The following is a 19,533-nucleotide window of genomic DNA, read 5'->3' on the forward strand; positions in this document are numbered from 1 at the left end:
GCCAACAATTTTTGTTTAAAAAACTTACCAAAATTATAAACTTTTATTTTCCTCTTTCTTTTATTTTTACCGTCTTAATTTTGGTTGCCTAAACAACAAATAACATCTATTCCTAGTTGTGAGTGTTCAGAAATTATTACCACCTTAAATAAACCTTGACATGAAATTTTCACACAAGCTTAATAAGAACAATAATAACAGTAAATCGAAACATGTACTGGAAATATAAATATAATAAAAATATATTTGCGTTGAAACTTCTTATTTTGAATTCCGGATGACTGTGATAGTCTTAGTTTTTCTTATACATATCGGATTTAAAGTGTGCAAAAATTAGATGTTTTAAGTCAAATGTACCATTATCTTATCTGCTATAGTTTTTAGAAAAAAAAATCAACTTTATTATTCAGTTTACTAAGGTTATAAGCTTTTTAACAAAAAACATATAAATTTTAGATAAAACTGATGAAAAATTAAAATGTTTCCTAAAATTCTTTTACACTAGTCTTGGTTATGAAAATTTATGTTGCATTTTAAACTAAATTTGAAGCATGAATATGTAGTTTTCACACTATCTATCTGGAGTTTTGGAATTAAAGTCCCCGTGAAAATTGTTGTTTTTTAGCGTGAAAAATCACTAATCCTATAAAGTTTAAAAAAATAACCCTTCTATAAAAAACAAAATTGATCAAAATCTCACAGCTGGTTTTCTAATATTGACGGTTTCCACGCGAAATCGACCACTCAAAATCCGGACCATCTCCGATCTTAATAAAACTTGCTGGATCGTTTGTCCTACTCAAATCAACAACTCCTGTGCACTCAGTTTAGTATTTCACAATGGCATTTGAATTTTAGGAATTCTTTTAGTTTTAAATTATTGGTAATTACGATTAAATTGAAAAAATCATATCTTTCGAAGCAGATTTTCAAAAAATCGATCGGAAGTGTGTTTTAACGAAAATCGTGCGCTCTTTTCAATCAAAATATTTCCAAAAGCCGAAACTTTCATTTTCGATCAAAAAACAGCCAAAAATCAAATTTTCTTCGAAAATCAGGCTGAATACACCCTTTGATTCAAATTTTGCCATTACCATTCGAAAGAGCGGACAATTTCCCACTTTTCTTCCATAGACACCAAGTTGGAGCGAAAGCGTTTTCGAGTAGTTTGTAAATAAAAACCTTTTTTTGTTTTTTTTTAATTTTTTTCCAAAAAAACTAAATTACATGTTTTATGGCAAATTTTGTAACAGATCCCATTTTTAAACTTAAAATAAAGTTCTGCTTCCGTGCTTTTGAGTTTTTCCTTGACGTACCAGTTTCAAATACATATAAAAGGAACGAATAATGACTAAAGATAACCAAAAAAAATCACTTAAGGTAACATTTCCTGAACCACTTTTACTATGGAAAAATGTTTATCTCACTCGGCAGTGTTGTTAATACCTGCAAAATAGTTTGTTTTCCTATTTTTTTTGGGTCTGAGGGTGATTCCCGTCGTGTCAGGGCGGTTCAAAGCTGACAATTTTTTTAATAATCATTGTCAAACGCCGTTTAAACTGAACTAATGCGGATTTTTCCTTGAAAGCCAAATTAGTCACTTTTCTTGTACAAACCTGATAACTTAAGTTGGTTGAAACAATGTCAAGTTGTTTTTGGAAATATGTGTGTTTTTTTGGCAAAATCGCCTAAATTGCCATTTTAAAGAACACCCTGACGTGCCAAGAACCACCATAATTACCTAACAAAAATTATGTATAAAACTATTTTGGGTAGAGAATCCCGAAGATTTGAAGCCGATCCGAGCACCTTAGAGTCTGGTCATGCCGTTTGCCTAGAAAATTGTTGTAAATCGCTTAGCAGAATTTTCTAAGATGTTCAATAATTTGTAAACGTGTTTTTTTCCCACAAATATAATAAAATTAAAATCCAACACAGGGTTTTTGATTTGTCATCCTGAGAATAATTTAAGTAATAGTAGGACGAAAAGGGAATTAATATCACAGAATTTTACAATTTGCAGCTTTTCTATACAAAAAATGTTGTAACTTTTCATAGATTTGATGAAATAGCATGTTTATTCTGCAAATTTATTCTGGATGTAATTAGCTTCAAATCTACGCAAACAGTTTTGATAAACACGAATAAAGTTGATGTTTCCAGATAAATTTGGAAAAAAAATAGGAAAACAAACTATTTTGCAGGTATTAACAACACTGACGAGTGAGATAAACATTTTTCCATAATAAAAGTGGTTCAGGAAATGTTACTTTAAGGTGCACCTTTTTTGGTTATCTTTAGTCATTATTTCGTTCCTTTTATATGTATTTGAAACTGGTACGTCAAGGAAAAACTCAAAAACACGGAAGCAGAACTTTATTTTATGTTTAAAAATGGGATCTGTTACAAAATTTGCCATAAAACATGTAATTTAGTTGCTTGAAAAACATTTAAAAAAAAACGAAAAAAGCTTTTTATTTACAAACCACTCGAAAACGCTTTCGCTCCAACTTGGTGTCTATGGAAGAAAAGTGGGAAATTGTCCGCTCTTTCGAATGGTAATGGCAAAATTTGAATCAAAGGGTGTATTCAGCCTGATTTTCGAAGAAAATTTGATTTTTGGCTGTTTTTTGATCGAAAATGAAAGTTTTGGCTTTTGGAAATATTTTCATTGAAAAGAGCGCACGATTTTCGTTAAAACACACTTTCGATCGATTTTTTGAACATCTGCTTCGAAAGATATGATTTTTTCAATTTAAACGTAATTACCAATAATTTAAAACTAAAAGAATTCCTAAAATTCAAATGCCATTGTGAATTACTAAACTGAGTGCACAGGAGTTGTTGATTTGAGTAGGACAAACGATCCAGCAAGTTTTATTAAGATCGGAAATGGTCCGGTTCAAAATCGTATTTTTATGGTCGATTTCGCGTGGAAACCGTCTATTTTCTGATTAAATCTCGAAAACACTAAAACCTAAGAAGAAAACAGATAACAGCCCAGTACCAGCTTCCATATAAGCTCCGCAAAAAGCACCATAATATTGACATTACGAAATCGGCAATCAAAACATGGCAAAAGAACCATCAAAAGCTGCGCCAAGTTACTTCATCTGGGGATGCTGCTTCAGCAATCTCACAGTGGCAGTGCGGCACCGGTAAAGTACACAGAAAAACTGCAGAGAGAAAAAAAAACTTTAACTCAAATAAAACGCACTTGATCACATCTCGTCTGCACTGCGCTCTGGCGGGGTGCGACGTTGATGAGACCGACAAGTACATCCCACCATACAGACCACGTGTGTGTGTGTGTGCCAAAGGGAAAATGTTGCACCTTTTGAGGTGGTAATCACTGCCAGCTTCGAGGTGGTCGTCCGACCTGAGGTTGGTGTTTTTGAAAGGCACTTGTTCGCACAGGGGCCACCAGAGATGGAAGATAGACAGCAATTTGTCCGGAGGTGTCTAACGGGCGACGGGCAGCAGGTTGTAAACATCGGGTTTTGTTTGGTTCAGTTTTTATTTGACTTGTGTACTCGTTTGTTATTGACACGTGGGTTTCGGTACGAGGGATGGTGAAGTCCTCTTGAAAGTAAGCGATTTCCGGACAGAGAGTGAATGTTTTATGCTTTCCATAATGATGTAACTTTCTGAGGTAATGATTCAGAGACATCTTATTTGGTGGCAATCTCGAAACTTCTATGACGAATCACTATCAACAATCAGTACAATCACAATCACGCAAGCCATTGAGCACTCTTTATTATCGCTTAAGCCTTTATTTGGCCGTGATATCTAAAGTGTTTATCAACCAAACAAAGCCGTTCAGCTCCCGCAAGTTTATATTTGCTCAAGTCTTACGTTTCAGAACGCTCACCGACTAGGCGTCTTTGCGCACAAAGTACGGCAGCATGCTCAGCGGAACGCTGTAGTTGCGGATCCACTTTGGGCCGGTATGTTCCGCGTTACTGTTGCCGTCGATCCACGTCCCCGCCGGCAGGTAGATATCCCGCGAGCGAGCGTTCTCCCGAATGACCGGCGCCGCAATGATGTCATCGCCGAGGAGGAATTCTGAAAAAATGTACTTGCTAGAGAGGGGTTCTTGAGGTAATGTTTGGCCCACTTACGATCGAAGACCTTTTGGGCATTGGTGTCGTCAGGGGAGATCCACCAGAGAGGTGGATTCACCGGCAGGCCGTCGGATACGGCCAGTTTGAAGCGGGCCATGATCTGCGGAGTATACTTCTCGTGCAGCGTGGTCATGGCCTTGGCGATCGTAACCGTTTCGGTGTCGTAGTCCCACGGAACGTACGAGAACTGGATGCTGGGCATGAACACGTTCGCCTGTAGCCAGCGGATGAACATCTCCTTACTCGGAGCTCCGTTGTAGCCGTTTCCACCGACCATATCGGGCAGGACCAGCGGATAGCCGACCATGTTCATCTGCAGCAGCGTGGTGATCAGCGTCGGCAGGCCGTTGTTCCAGTCCCATTCGGAATCTTTGTCGATCATGCGCACGAATACGGGCAGATCTTGGGTATTGTGAGCGGTACGCACTTCAACCAGGTTTCCGCCGGTTGAGGCTACCGTTCGGAGGTAGTCGTACACGATATTGTTTGGGTTGTCTTTGCGATCACCACTCAGAAGTGCATTCGGAGGAGACCAGCTAGCTTCACCGGCGTCAAACTTGAAGCTGTCGATCCCGCTCACAGCCAAAACATTCGCCAATCTGTCCTTGAACCATTGCGCTACCTCGGGCTTCGTAAAGTCCACGTACGCTGCTTGACCTTGTTGACTGTTCCACCACTGAGTGTCCGTATTGCCGGTATGATCCGCTACCAGATATCCCATCCGCTTTGCCTCCGAGTAGATCGGTTCGCAGTCCTTGTTGATGAACGGATGAATCCAGATGGTCACTCTCGGGAATCCCTTCGCTTTGATAGCTGCGATAGTGGCCTGGATATCAGGGAACTGAGTCGTATTGAAGGTCAACGATCCGTAACAAGTTTCCCAGTTGTCGTCCAGCTCAAACTGTGTGTCCACCCAACCATGGCTGATGATTTCATCCGCGAATTTCAGCACCAAATCATGGTCAATATCCCTCTTGTACCTCGCCCACGTTGACCAAATGGGATACTTGACCATCTCTTCCGCCGGATATCCCGTAGGTTTCCCGAGGATGTGACCCACAGCCTTCAGGTGTGCGGCCTTAGCATGATTTGCAACTCCTACCTTGTACTCGAACGAATACGTCGCATCATAAACGTCATACGGCAGCGTCTTCTTCGCCTCCAAGCACAAATAACCCGGCTCTCCGTAGTTCTGATCGACAAACAGCGGTGCAGTTCTGTCCACAAACACAAAAGATCCCAACGAATTCAGCCAATACCGATCACCCACCGCACAGTTATCCGCTTCCTTGCTCAAATACGAATACTCGTTGAATCGCAACTTCTGAATCGGCCAGTACTGATACTTTTGCTGCGGTCCCCCGTACCAATTCGCCCCGGAAATCTTCACACAGTCCACCACCTTCCGCGACCGGTGCCGGGACTTCCTCGCGACGGTAAACAACGAGAAACCGCTCTCGTCCACATCCTTCGTAATTTCAAACTCCTCACCGTCTATGCTTTTCAACTTGAACCCATTCGCAATCTCCTCCATGTCCTGGGACGTCCCCAAATCCCGTCCCAACGTGATCGTCTGCACCACTTTCCCGTCATTCGCCACCGTGAGCACCCGACTGGTACTGTTGAGCGTTGCCGTTACGGGCGCCTCGTAGAACTCCAGCTTGTATTGCACGGCACTAACCGTGGCCACCAGCAGGAGACCCGCGAGGGTCACCACCGGAAGATTCTTCATAGTTTGCTGAGTATCACTTTTCACTGGCGCAGTTTAGTTACGTTCGCGGAGGTCGCCACGACTGTCGTTCTGGGAAGGCGCCCAAGGGGGCTTTTATAGTGAGATGTTCGCCGATAGTCAGGCGAATGTTGATTGTTTCCTATCATTGTGTAAAGGTGCTCAACTGGTGAAATATTTGTCGTAGGTTTTGATTCGAGCAAATTTGAGTTCAGATATCAGCAGCATTGTTAGGGTGGTTCGCGATTCGCCTTCCTTTTCTTTTAAATTAAGGATGGAACAACATCTTCAAATCGGATTACACTGATTTTGTCCAGAGATCTCAACCTCTCGTTAACTCCCCGCTACCACAGCTGGATTCATCCAGTTCCACCAGTTTTCCGCCCAATTAGTCGTCACGAACGACAAAGCGACAGTGTTGTGTGGGTGCAATTGGTTCGGCAAGCGGACTCCAAAAAAACCGCGAGAAGAAAAGAGCTCAAACCGTTGCGTTCTCCCCCTCGATCCAGCAACAACTTCTGAGACTGAGTTCAAGCCAGCCAGTGAGTGTGGTGAATGAGTTGGAAAATAATCGCAATAATTATTTCCCCGCCGCTAATTATAATTATTATTTTAACGATAACGACCGGCGGAGTCTTTGGACGCGCCACATTTAAGAGCAGAGGTCTCTTTGTCGTTATGACGACCACAAAACGGCGGCCACGGCATTTTTTTCAGTCCACGTGAAAGAGGCGCTCAAATCAAAACGCATTTAACCAAATGGCCACCTCTGGAAGATGACGTCTGCCCACAGAGAGATCTGCTCAGTGTTGTGATCTGTAATGAGCTTTGGCTACAAGTGGAATCCTTAAGGCTCGTAGAGCCCTTTGAAGGTAGTAGCATAATGGGATAATTGGTCTTGCATGCTTTAGTTGGGTATTTACGGGTCGTTTCTCGTTACTTATGACATCTGGAAACGTTTCGTGGAATGTTCAAAGATATGAGCAATGGTTGAAGTATTTGTTTGTAATTTGACCGTTTGGCTAAGAATTTCTGCTATGTTTAGCAAATTTATTTCTATTAAAAATCTTAAATCTGTATATCTGGAATCTAAACCTAAGAATCTTGGCCCCGATTTTATAATTTGAGTTGATAGTGTCTCAGTCAATGTAATCAAACTATTTTGATTTTTTTTTTCGATGAGTAATATGATTACGATTAAAAACACGTCTTTATTCTAATGTTCAAAAATGGAAGGGGTCGTACTGCCCCTCCGTCACGAGGTATCTGAAAATAGAGCTCGGATTCGTGATCAGAGACAAAAATTTCCTCTTAGAACACATTTTTACGCAAATTGAAGAGAGGTTTATAGATTTTTATTGAATTTTAATGATAACATTATTTTTTGTCAAAATTAACTTACTTAACTTGGCATAACTAATTGATACCTTAGCCCAATGAAAAAAATAAAAAAAATAAACAAAATCCGTCTCAAAAAGCTTAAAGATATGACGTGATTCAGTTTAGGCCACTATCTGATGAGTTAACACGAAATGGTTATATTTGCCGGTCTTTAGGTTTTCCATCTGCAGCGCTATGCAAGTCGACACACCGTCCGCTGGCCATCGTGCGGCCAGCTTACACCAAGAAACGCCGGCGCTACCGGAGCTGAAGTTGGTAGGCTTTAGCTCAGTTCAAACGGTATTGAAAAGTGAAAACCGCGGCGGTTGGTTTTGTTCGGCCTGGTGTTGTTACCTGGATGATGAAACATGCTATCTCATAAGCGTAACCATTTTTTTATGAGGTTTTTAGTGAAAGTGATACCTAATGCAAGGTCCGTCCAACGCAACGTCTCGTGCTGCAGCTTTGGTTTCATTTGTTTGTGCGATAGTTTGAATTCCTTTGAAATGAGCGCGTAACGGAAAATTAAACCATGCAGCAGAGAAATCAACAAAAAACTAAAACACTGCAAGATATTGGATTCCGTAAGTTGAACCTTGCCGCGAGACCACCTTGGATGGCTGATGAACGACGACCGGTCAATGGCCCCCCCATTTTCCCCCCGTCAACCTTGCCAACACCTGGTTCAGCAATCCTGCCAGGTTATTAATTGGAGGAGTGTGGACGTGTGACATTGCCTGTAGGAACTTGCAGTGGTTGGCACAATTTTCTGAATGTGAAAATAGTTATTTTTTTCTTGTTACATTTTTTGCTAGAGTTTTCTTCCTCGATTTTTGTTTTGTTTCGATTGATGTATCAAGATGACTTATGCATTTAAATAATTTTAATTTACAGTATGGCCCATAAAAAAATGCGACATTGTTATTGGGTGAAAATTGGGACTATTTTTACTATTTATGATGTATGTAGCATGTGTACATGTTAAATAGGATCTTAACAAACAGTCAATGTCTTTAAAACCATTCCCTTAGCATAAATTAAGTTACAGCTCATTGTTTTTGTTTTTGAGAGCTGTAAGAGTTAGTTCCACCGAATTTTACGCATTATATTTACCACTTATAGTAAAACAGTGAACTTTTCAAAAATATCCCGATTCCCGGTATGCCCAAAGAAGACATTTTGCATCATTGGTTTGTCCACATAATTTTCCATACAAATTTGGCAGCTGTCCATACAAAAATGATATGTGAAAATTTAAAAATCTGTATCTTTTGCAGGAATTTTTTGATCAATTTGGTGTCTTCGGCAAAGTTGTAGGATATGGACTACACTGAAAAAAAATGATACACGGTAAAAAAAATTTGGAGAATTTTAATTTAACTTTTTGTCACTAAAACTTGATTTGCAAAACAACACTATTTTTAATTTTTTTTTTATTTTTTGATATGTTTTAGAGGACATAAAATGCCAATTTTTCTGAAATTTCCAGAATGGGCGAAAAATCTTTGACCGAGTTATGATTTTTTGAATCAATACAGATTTTTTCAAAAAATCGAAATATTGGTCGCAAAAATTTTACAACTTCATTTTTCGATGTAAAATCGAATTTGCAATCAAAAAGTACTGTAGTGAATTTTTGATAAAGTGCACCGTTTTCAAGTTATAACCATTTTTGGGTAACTTTTTTGGAAATAGTCACAGTTTTTCATTTTTTAAAAATAGTGCCCATGTTTGCCCACTATTGAAAAAAATATTTTTGAAAAGCTGAGAAAATTCTCTATATTTTGCTTATTCGGACTTTTTTGATACGACCCTCAGTTGCTGAGATATTGCCATGCAAAAATTAAAAAAACAGGAAAATTGATGCTTTCTAAGTCTCACCCAAACAACCCACCATTTTCTAATGTCGAGCAACTATAGATCCGATTTACAATGTTAAAACATGAAACATTTGTGAAATTTTCCGATCTTTCGAAAAAAATATATTCAAAAATTTATAATCAAGACTAACATTTCAAATGGGCCAAACATTCGATATTACGCCCATTTGAAATGTAAGTCTTGATTTAAATTTTTTGATAATATTTTTTCGAAAAGATCGGAAAATTTCAAATATATTTGGTGGGATGTTCGGGTGAGACTTAGAAAACATCAATTTTCATGTTTTTTAACCTTTGCATGGCAATATCTCAGCAACTAAAGGTCGTATCAACAAAGTCCGAATAAGCAAAATATAGAGAATTTTCTCAGCTTTTCAAAAAAAATTTTTTCAATAGTGGGCAAACATGGGCACTATTTTTAAAAAATAAAAAACTGTGACTATTTCCAAAAAAGTTACCCAAAAATGGTTATAACTTAAAAACGGTGCACTTTATCAAAAATTCACTAAAGAACTTTTTGATTGCAAATTCGATTTTACATCGAAAAATGAAGTTAAAAATTTTTTTGCGACCAATGTTTCGATTTTTTGAAAAAATCTGTATTGATTCAAAAAATCATAACTCGGTCAAAGATTTTTTGTCAATTCTGGAAATTTCTGAAAAGTTGGCATTTTATGTCCTCTAAAACATATATAAAAAAAATTAAAATATTGTTTTTTTTTGCAAATCAAGTTTTAGTGACAAAAAGTTAAATTAAAAATCTCCAAATTTTTTTTACCGTGTATCATTTTTTTTCAGTGTAGTCCATATCCATACCTACAATTTTGCCGAAGACACCAAATCGATCAAAAAATTCCTGCAAAAGAATTTTCACATATCATTTTTGTATGGACAGCTGCCAAATTTGTATGGAAAATTATATGGACAAACTAATGATGCAAAATGGCTTTTTTGTGCATACCAAAGGCACCAGAAAAGTTTCAGACGGATTAAAAAATACAAAAAAGTAAAATTAAAGAAAAAAGACCGATTCCGTAGAGAACTGCTCATCTTTAAAATATACAGAATCGATACAGAAAACAATTTCATTCGAAACATTGGAAAACTAAAAAAAAATGCTAAGCTATCGTCGTATAATAATTTTAGGACAATTTGAATCACTTAAAATATTTCTCAATATCAATTCTAAGCAGTGCAACTATTTATCCGAATCTCAAGGCTTAATTTTTTTTTAAATTCACATCATTTTGAAATTTATGCATGGAGACCAGGGTGCCTAGAAAAAAAGACCCCCTGCTTCACAAGCGTAAAACGGTGTTTTTTTGGTTGTTTTAACCCATTGATACCCGAGCCTAAAGTTGGCGAAAAAAATGTTTTTCATTCAAAAATTACTTTTTAAAATCGCTAATAAATTGTCAAGATCGAGTTTACAGTTAAGCAACTCTCTACGAAATCGGCCGATTTCGACGATTTTTATTTTTTGTATTTTTTTTATTTGACTCAAACTTTGTGGGGGCCTTCCCTATGACCAAATAAGCTATTTTGCGTCATTGGTTCACCCATACAAGTCTCCATACAATTTTGGGTGCTGTCCATACATAAATGGTATGTAAATATTCAAACAGCTGTAACTTTTGAGTGAATTTTCTGATCAATTTGGTGTCTTCGGCAAAGTTGTAGGTATTGTTGAGGACTTTTGAGAAAATAATAGGTACACGGAAAAAAAAATTTGCGGATTTTTTTATCAACTTTTTTGCCTTCCTCACCTTATTGAGGAAAGGCTATAAAATCACTCGAAAACCGAAATTCTTAATTTGACCTCCTAGACCCACCTTCATGTATACATATCGACTCATAATCAAATTCTGAGCAAATGTCTGTGTGTGTGGTGGGATGTTGATCAAAAAATTGTCACTCGATTATCTTGACATTGGCTTAACCGATTTTGTCCGTTTTGGCGTCATTCGATTCGTCTTGAGGTCCCATAAGTCGCTATTAAAAATTATGCGGTTTAGTTAAGTACTTCAAAAGTTATGCTAAAAAACGATTTTAACAAAAGTCCGAAAGATTGTAAAAAGGGTGGTTTTTGTAAGAAAACCCGTCATGCTATACATTTTTATAAAGGTAATGAAGAGACCTTTCCAACGCGTCAAAAACATTTAAGATCTGACAACCCTATCAAAAGTAATAAGCACTTAAATGATATTTAGGCACTTTTTGGACACCGGATCTAAGATATTTTGATGAAAACGTTGTCAGATATTTTGATGAAAACGTTGTCCGGGGCAATTTTTAAATCAAGACTAACATTTTAAAAGGGCCAAATATTGAATATTACGCCCATTTAAAATGCTAGTCTTGATTTAAAAATTTTCAAAATATTTTTTTCGAAAAGATCGGAAAATTTTACGAATGTTTCATGCATTAACATTGAAAATCGGACCATTAATTGCTGAGATATCGTCATTAGAAAAAGGTGGGTTGTTTTGGTGAGATTTAGAAAACTTCAATTTTCGTGTTTCTTTTCTTAAAGCGGCTCTATCTCAGCAACCCGAGGTCCAATCTTCAATGTCTCTTAGACAATTTTAGAGCAAATTTTCTGAACTTTTCAAAAAAAAAATTTTTTGAAATGGTCACTCATGGTCACTATTTTTAAAAATTGAAAAACTGCAAATATTTCGCTAAAAAAAAACTTTCGGTGGCTATATCTTGAAAACGGAGCCCTTTATCAAAAAATCTGTAAAGAACTTTTCGATTGCAAATTCAATTTTGCATTGAAAAATAATGTCAAACTTGTTTTTGCATGAAACTTCGATTTTTTCCAAAAAAACACTATTTTTTCAAAAATTCATAACTCGGCGGCAGATTTTTTGACCATGTTGCTCTATGGCTCAAAAGTTGCGGATTTTTGTCCCCTAAAACATATCAAAAAATCTCGAAAATAAAAAAAAAATACGTATTTTGGGAAAATGAGTTTTAGTAAAAAAAAAGTTGATAAAAAAATCTTCAATTTTTTTTCGTGTACCTATTTTTTCTCAAAAGTCCTCAACAATACCTACAACTTTGCCGAAGATACCAAATTGATCAGAAAATTCACTCAAAAGTTACAGCTGTTTGAATATTTACATACCATTTTTGTATGGACAGCTGCCAAAATTGTATGGAGACTTGTATGGGTGAACCAATGACACAAAATAGCTTATTTGGTCATAGGGAAGGCCCCCACAAAGTTTGAGCCAAATCAAAAAATACAAATAAAATCCATTTCCGGTTCTGATAGAGAATTGCTCACATAACTTTTGAACTACTTATCGAAACTTCAAACAATTCAAAAGCATCGTATGGGACCCTAAATCAAGTCGAAAGCGACTGGTTTGTTCAAAATCGGTTCAGCCAGTGCTGAGAAAAGTGAGTGATATTATTGATCACATACACACAGACATTTGTACAGTTTTCGATTAAATAAAAAGTTCATTTTTAGAGCAGGATTATAGCTTTACCTCAGTGAGGAAAGCAAAAATCACTTTAATAGGCATTCAACTATTCATATTGGCTAAAATGGGATCGCAAAACTTTGGATAATCGGGTCTGGCTTGTAACTTAAAAGTTGCCAATTTCGGTTCTTGCTTCAGCTTGCTTTGCTTCCTGGTTATAGCGGATTCATCTACTTTTTTGTTGAACTAGGCTTTCATGATTTTTGGTTAGGATGTATGACCTATAATATTCGACATGTATATTTGGGCAAATCCAAATGTATTAGTACAACAGGTATTAGCACCCTAAACTTGATGAATAGATTAATTTTCCCCTTTCATTTTCACATGGATAGTTTTCGAAAGATCTTCATAACCCTTTCAGACCTGATGGGTTTTGTATGTGTGTGTGTGTGTGTGTGTGTGTGGTCCAATCCAATACCCGCTGGCCGGCAGCGAAATTATGGGAAAGTATAGTTTGTATCAGACTTGCGTTATGCTGATACAGCTTATCTCAGTCCCGGGTATTAGGTGGTGTTAGCCCTCGCGCTGCTTCCAGTGACCCATTTCAGAATGACAGAGCTCCTTGCGGTCCAATCCCGGGGTCACTGGGCATTGTCTGGCCCCGCCTAAAGATAAAGCAAGAACCAGACGGGTCCTCGATCTATCTTTAAACTTCCAATCCCATCTGGCAAAACAGGGATCGGCGCGTATTTAGTAAATTGCTAGCAAAAATATGTCAGGTTTCAAAATGTCCAATATGGACTGATCTCACCAAATTCGCGAAGCAACTGCCTCTAGATTTCCTTATATGATGATGATGGCCAGGTCCAGTCACGACGTTTTCCATACGCAACGCAGATTCACAATATGCCAACATACCACAAGGACGACGGCGAATTCACGCGAAATGACCAAAATAATCGTCACGACATTTTACGAAAAAAAAAAATAAAAAAATTAATAAATCCGCGGCCTGATCCGTCGATTCCGAAACTAATTGATGGATTATGCTCTAGAATATCGTGAAACGACTCTTTTGATTATTGATTTTTTGAACAAAACTCACAAAATAAATAATTTTTCATAGTTCCTAGACAACTGTTGACAAAATTCTGGCACTACTGTACCACAATCAAAAAAAGCACTCATATTTCCGAAAGAGAGTGAGAGAGGTGAGCGTCATGAGCGTGAGAACCTGTATGTGCCCATGCAGCAAAACTGACGTTTAACCTTAATTTGACAAGCAAAGCATTGCGCTACCCAAAGCACAATAACAAAACAAATATGAAGAAGAAAAAAAATCCATAAAAATGATGAAAATCTTGAAAAATGACAACTATTTGCCCTAGATTTCACTTGATTTCTCTTTTGTATGTCAATTTGAATTGTTACAGCACAAGGGAAACTTTTAAATCCACTAAAAACACGCCAAAAAGTTAAAATTATCGAGGACCGACCGAACACCGAACTTCTTCCTCTCACAGACAAGCGAACTCCTCAGACCTGATGGGTTTTGTATGACCCAAAAATCAAAATTTTCCCAAATAGCCCATAATTTTCGTATCGTCATGAAAATCATTTCCATCATTACCTAAGAAATAGGCCTGAAAGGGTAGTACTTTTTAAGAAATTTTGAAACAAGGATTCAAAAAATCTGTCCATGATTATAATGTAGACAATATTCATCAAGATTTAAAATAATTTTACCATTTTTATCAGTAGTGTTTTCATTAATCAAATTCTATGAAAACCAAATCAAATAGTCACCTGGACCCCTAACCTACGACAGCAACTGTACGAGTGTCAATTTAAGGCTCTCCCTCGAAAAAAAAAAAAAAAAAACAAAAAAATCTCCATCAACGCCATTCTTCCCATATGACATCACGATCGAGACGGAAGAAAGAGGCAAGCAAGCAGAGAATCGTTAATAAATCTTTAAATAACTCGGCACGCAATTTACGGAACCCCCCAAAAAAAAAAACCTGTTACCTCATATCGAGCCACAACAATCCTCTACCCCCACAGGCTTTCCCCCTCTTGCTGCTGCTGCACCACGTGGTCAGCATGCCGCATCACACACATGGACTTCACATGGAGATTTTGGGGAGATGATGATGACCGACCAGCCGGCCGGCAGCTCTCCTCCAATCAACTTCAATCTCCGGGGCCAGTAGTGGCAACCTGTGAACCAGCCAGCCAGCCCCAATCATGCTCATCACCATCGCCAGTGTCATTACCGCCGCCGCCGGTTTTGGCTTTGGACTTCTGGGGGGGAAGGTGAGAGCTCCACCGTAATCATCGACCGTTTTTTGGAGTTCATCAACGTTTAAGTTTTACTTGATTGGTTGATTCTTTGGGGTGATGGGAAAGTATTGATTTTGGTTGATAAATTGGCTGATAATCAAGATAACATTCATCGTAACAGGTAACAATTAGAAACTACTAAACTGCTGATTTATACTTTGAAGAAGTGGCTTCAAAGTGTGATCGGTTTAATTTAGATATCTCTAGGAGGATTCATCACAGTTTCGGAGGCTTGACCAGGTCAGGTTCGTTTGACCTGTGCGCTCAGGTCTCACAGTAAGTCGCTTCTGCTGCCATCAACCAGTTGAGTGTGGGTAGTTTTGATCGACGTTGATGGTATCAATTGTTCAACCATCAGTGCTAAAGTTTGTGTGGTCATAGGTTTTTGAAGCGATCACGCGCACCGTGATTTATTATAAGCAATTAAGGGGAAGGGTTGCTTCATGGTTATGGTTTCTAATTAAGTAGATTTAGAATTTGAAGGACGTTCGGGTAATTATTGTCCAATCTCGAGTCATATTAAAAAAAAACGTTTTTCTTCTTTGTAATTCAACTGAACCGAATGCCTGTTCTTTCAAATTTAAACAAAAATCTGCAAACCAAAAACGGAGACCTCCAAGAAGTACGTCCGAAAAAAAACCGGTTGACTGCATCAATCCTCGATTGTTGATGACCTGCCCCGTGGACATTGAATATCTTGATGTCCTCGTAACCTTCGGGGGGCGTTTTGCACTTGGTCGTATTGAGGAGCGACCTGGGTGAGGAGCAGGAGGGGGTCGGGGGAGGCATAATGGATGCTGCTGCCTTTAATATGTTACGGTGTTTATATTGACAGGGTTTTGTGGTGGAATTTTTCGCCTCATGGATCATCGCAAACCTGTTTGGATGGGCGGATGGATTTTTTGTTTGTTTGAACGATCTTTAACTTTTAGCTTGCATTGGATCATTCTTGGAAGGCTGGGTTCGCTCAGCATATTTGTCCTTCAGATTTATTGAGGAATTTTAATGTGGCAGGCTTAAGTGCTAAAAAGCAAACATTATTGTGAAGAATAAAGAATGCTTTCAAGCAATTTGTCTAATCAGGAAATAATTATAATGATATTCTTAGTAAGATATTGCTTAACATATTGATTCTAAGACAGAAATTGCTAGACTTTAGAAGGAAACATTGTTAATTTACTTCACAGTTTTATTATAAATAAAAACTACTGACTGTATGTTTCAGTAAAAGCTACTACTTGAAAAAAGTTTAAGTTGGTATAGGAAATCTCTACAAAATCTGCCAATTTCATAACATTATATGGCATAAAAAGATTTAGAAATATAAGTACTTCGGAAAGGGATTTTCTGATTGATATGGTTTGTTCAGCAAAGTCGTAGATAATTATGAGGACAATTTTGAATAAAATAGGTACTGTCCAGACTTGATTATCCGAAGGCCTCAGAGAAATTTCACTTAGGATAATCGAATATTCAAAGAATCGAATCAATAAAAGACATATTTTTTTTTTAACTTATACTTAATTTTGATAGTCCAGCTTCAGTATGAACCATTTACTACTCTAAAATGATTTAGAATCTTTAAATCCAAGATGGCCGCCAAAATGGCGACAATAAAGTGTTGAAAAATGATTTTTTTTATTTAGAAATGCAATCAAATATGCAAATTTGAGTCAAATGGGATCGCAGAACTCGAATAACATATTAAAAGTAAGAAAATAATAAAAAAAATGAAATGAAATGATTCAACTATTCGAGGTCCCAAACAAACCTTCGGATAATCGAAACTTCGGATAATCGAGGCATCGGATAATCGAGTCCAGACTGTGCTGTCCAAACAAAATTTTTGCTCAGGTAATATTGGTTTTGTATGAATACTAAAATTCCCAAAAATCTAAACTAACTTGACGGTAGCGTGGAGATTTTCCCTTATCTGCTTAGTGAAGTGGAGCATTGTCAATTACCATCTTTAAAATCCCTTATCCTTATCCCTGGTGTGTGTGTTGTTCAGGTGGAATTGGTTCTTCTTCTTATTATCCATTTCTAGGCAACATCGACTTGAAGCCACAAGGAAGTTTTTTTTTTAAGTTGATTTTCAAAAATATTTAAAATATACATTCTTTTTAAACATGGCAAATATTTTTCAAAATTGTAGTCACCCTCTTCCCCACTTTTAAATCGGCTTGAAAAATCAGAAAACAAATCAAATATTTATGAAAACTTCAGTATTTGATTGGAATTTCAAGTGCAATCATATGAAATCCATTTCAGACTCTGAGTTTAAAATATTTTTTAGCGTGTTTGAGTTTTTTCCAAAACCATTCAAATTTTAGTGATTTTTGATGAACCACAAATTTTTTTTTATCGTCATATTATCTTAATTTTTTAAACCAAATGATTACATATCACCTGTATGGGTGAAAATACATTTTGCAACAATTTTTAAACAATATATGTGAAATTGTGTCTTGCCATTTTAGTACATTTAATACCATTAAATAAATTTATACGATAAATAAATAAACATTTTTTTATAATATGATTTATGAAAATTGGATCTTTTCACTATCAAATCTATTCAAAACTCTACCGGCTCCGTGCATTAAAGGTTGCGGCTTCTTCCTCGAAAGCAGGAGGTTCAGGGATCAAATCCTGGTCGGTTACACGGAAAGGAGTTCCATCTAAAATTTAACAATTCAAATTAGCTGGCTTCAAATTGGTGAAACAGTGATTTTTTTGGTTGAATCAGCTAAAATTTCAGCTAAATTTACCAATCTGGTATTGGTGAAATAGCTAACCTTGATTGCTGATTTGCTTTCCAAAACTGACAGCCCAAACCAAAATGACAGGAGAGATTTTACCAAAAATAATGGTGTTTCAGCACAATTTTGCGTAAAATTACCAAAAAAAACTAACTTAATCCACCTATGTGGTTGATGCCTTCCTCACTTGTTACCAACAATGGGTAATATGAGTGGTTTGGACACATATTTCAGCTATTTTTTTTAGGTCCAGAAAAATAAGTACACAGATATAACTTAAGTTGTCATAACTCGAGACAGGGTTGCCAGATCTTCAATTATGTGGACTCGTTGGAAAGTTCTTTCGATTACCTAACCAACGATGGGTCGGATGATGGATCCGGACATAGTTTACATACATTTAAGTGAGATCCGGCTTCAAAAAAGTACATAAATATCACTTAAGTGGTCATAACTCGAGACAGGGTTGCCAGATCTTCAATTATGTGGACCCGTTGGAAAAGTCTCTCGATTACATAACCAATGATGGGTAATATGATGGATCCGGACATCGTTTACATACATTTAAGTAAGATCCGGCTTCAAAAAAGTACATAAATATCACTTAAGTGGTCATAACTCGAGACAGGGTTGCCAGATCTTCGATATTGTGGACTCGTTCGAAAGGTCTCTCGATTATCTAACCAACGATGGGTCGGATGATGGATCCGGACATCGTTTACATGCATTTAAGTGAGATCCGGCTTCAAAAAAGTACATCAATATCACTTAAGTGGTCATAACTCGAGACAGGGTTGCCAGATCTTCGATGTTGTGGACTCGTTGGAAAGGTCTCTCGATTACCTGACCAACGATGGGTCGGATGATGGATCCGGACATCGTTTACATGCATTTAAGTGAGATCCGGCTTCAAAAAAGTACTTAAATATCACTTAAGTGGTCATAACTCGAGACAGGGTTGCCAGATCTTCGATATTGTGGTCTCGTTGGAAAGGTCTCTTGATTACCTATTCAACGATGAGTCGGATGATGGTTCCGGACATCGTTTACATACATTTAAGTGAGATCCGGCTTCAAAAAAGTACATAAATATCACTTAAGTGGTCATAACTCGAGACAGGGTTGCCAGATCTTCGATGTTGTGGACTCGTTGGAAAAGTCTCTCGATTACCTAACTAACGATGGGTCGGATGATGGATCCGGACATCGTTTACATGCATTTAAGTGAGATCCGGCTTCAAAAAAGTACTTAAATATCACTTAAGTGGTCATAACTCGAGACAGGGTTGCCAGATCTTCAATTATGTGGACTCGTTGGAAAGATCTCTCAATTATCTAACCAACGATGGGTCGGATGATGGATCCGGACATAGTTTACATGCATTTAAGTGAGATCCGGCTTAAAAAAGTACATAAATATCACTTAAGTGGTCATAACTCGAGACAGGGTTGCCAGATCTTCGATGTTGTGGACTCGTTGGAAAGGTCTTTTGATTACCTAACCAACGATGAGTCGGATGATGGTTCCGGACATCGTTTACATACATTTAAGTGAGATCCGGCTTCAAAAAAGTACATAAATATCACTTAAGTGGTCATAACTCGAGACAGGGTTGCCAGATCTTCGATGTTGTGGACTCGTTGGAAAAGTCTCTCGATTACCTAACTAACGATGGGTCGGATGATGGATCCGGACATCGTTTACATGCATTTAAGTGAGATCCGGCTTCAAAAAAGTACTTAAATATCACTTAAGTGGTCATAACTCGAGACAGGGTTGCCAGATCTTCAATTATGTGGACTCGTTCGAAAGGTCTCTCGATTATCTAACCAACGATGGGTCGGATGATGGATCCGGACATCGTTTACATGCAT

General features: G+C 37.5%; 2 protein-coding genes across 6 annotated transcripts in view; both read right to left on the minus strand.

The window, feature by feature from the left end:
- LOC120424751 (uncharacterized) overlaps nt 1–19,533 on the minus strand; it is a 422,527-nt gene that overhangs the window by 377,413 nt on the left and 25,581 nt on the right. The window lies entirely within an intron of this gene.
- Nucleotides 3,822–5,920, minus strand: LOC120424752 (myogenesis-regulating glycosidase-like). Its single transcript, XM_039588945.2, has 2 exons — nt 4,125–5,920; nt 3,822–4,068 (listed from the first exon to the last, which is right to left on the minus strand). The coding sequence occupies exons 1-2, from the start codon at nt 5,857–5,859 to the stop codon at nt 3,878–3,880; spliced, it is 1,926 nt and encodes a 641-aa protein (XP_039444879.1). The 5' UTR covers nt 5,860–5,920; the 3' UTR covers nt 3,822–3,877.

Source organism: Culex pipiens, chromosome 2 (assembly GCF_016801865.2).
Source record: "Culex pipiens pallens isolate TS chromosome 2, TS_CPP_V2, whole genome shotgun sequence".
In the NCBI taxonomy this organism is placed as follows: Eukaryota; Metazoa; Arthropoda; class Insecta; order Diptera; family Culicidae; genus Culex; species Culex pipiens.

Excerpts from the sequence above, each read along its gene's own strand:
- LOC120424752 (XM_039588945.2), bottom strand. The coding sequence starts at position 5,859 with ATGAAGAATCTTCCGGTGGTGACCCTCGCGGGTCTCCTGCTGGTGGCC. Across the intron at positions 4,069-4,124 it reads TGCCCAAAAGGTCTTCGATC|AATTCCTCCTCGGCGATGAC; the intron begins GTAAGTGGGCCA and ends ACATTTTTTCAG.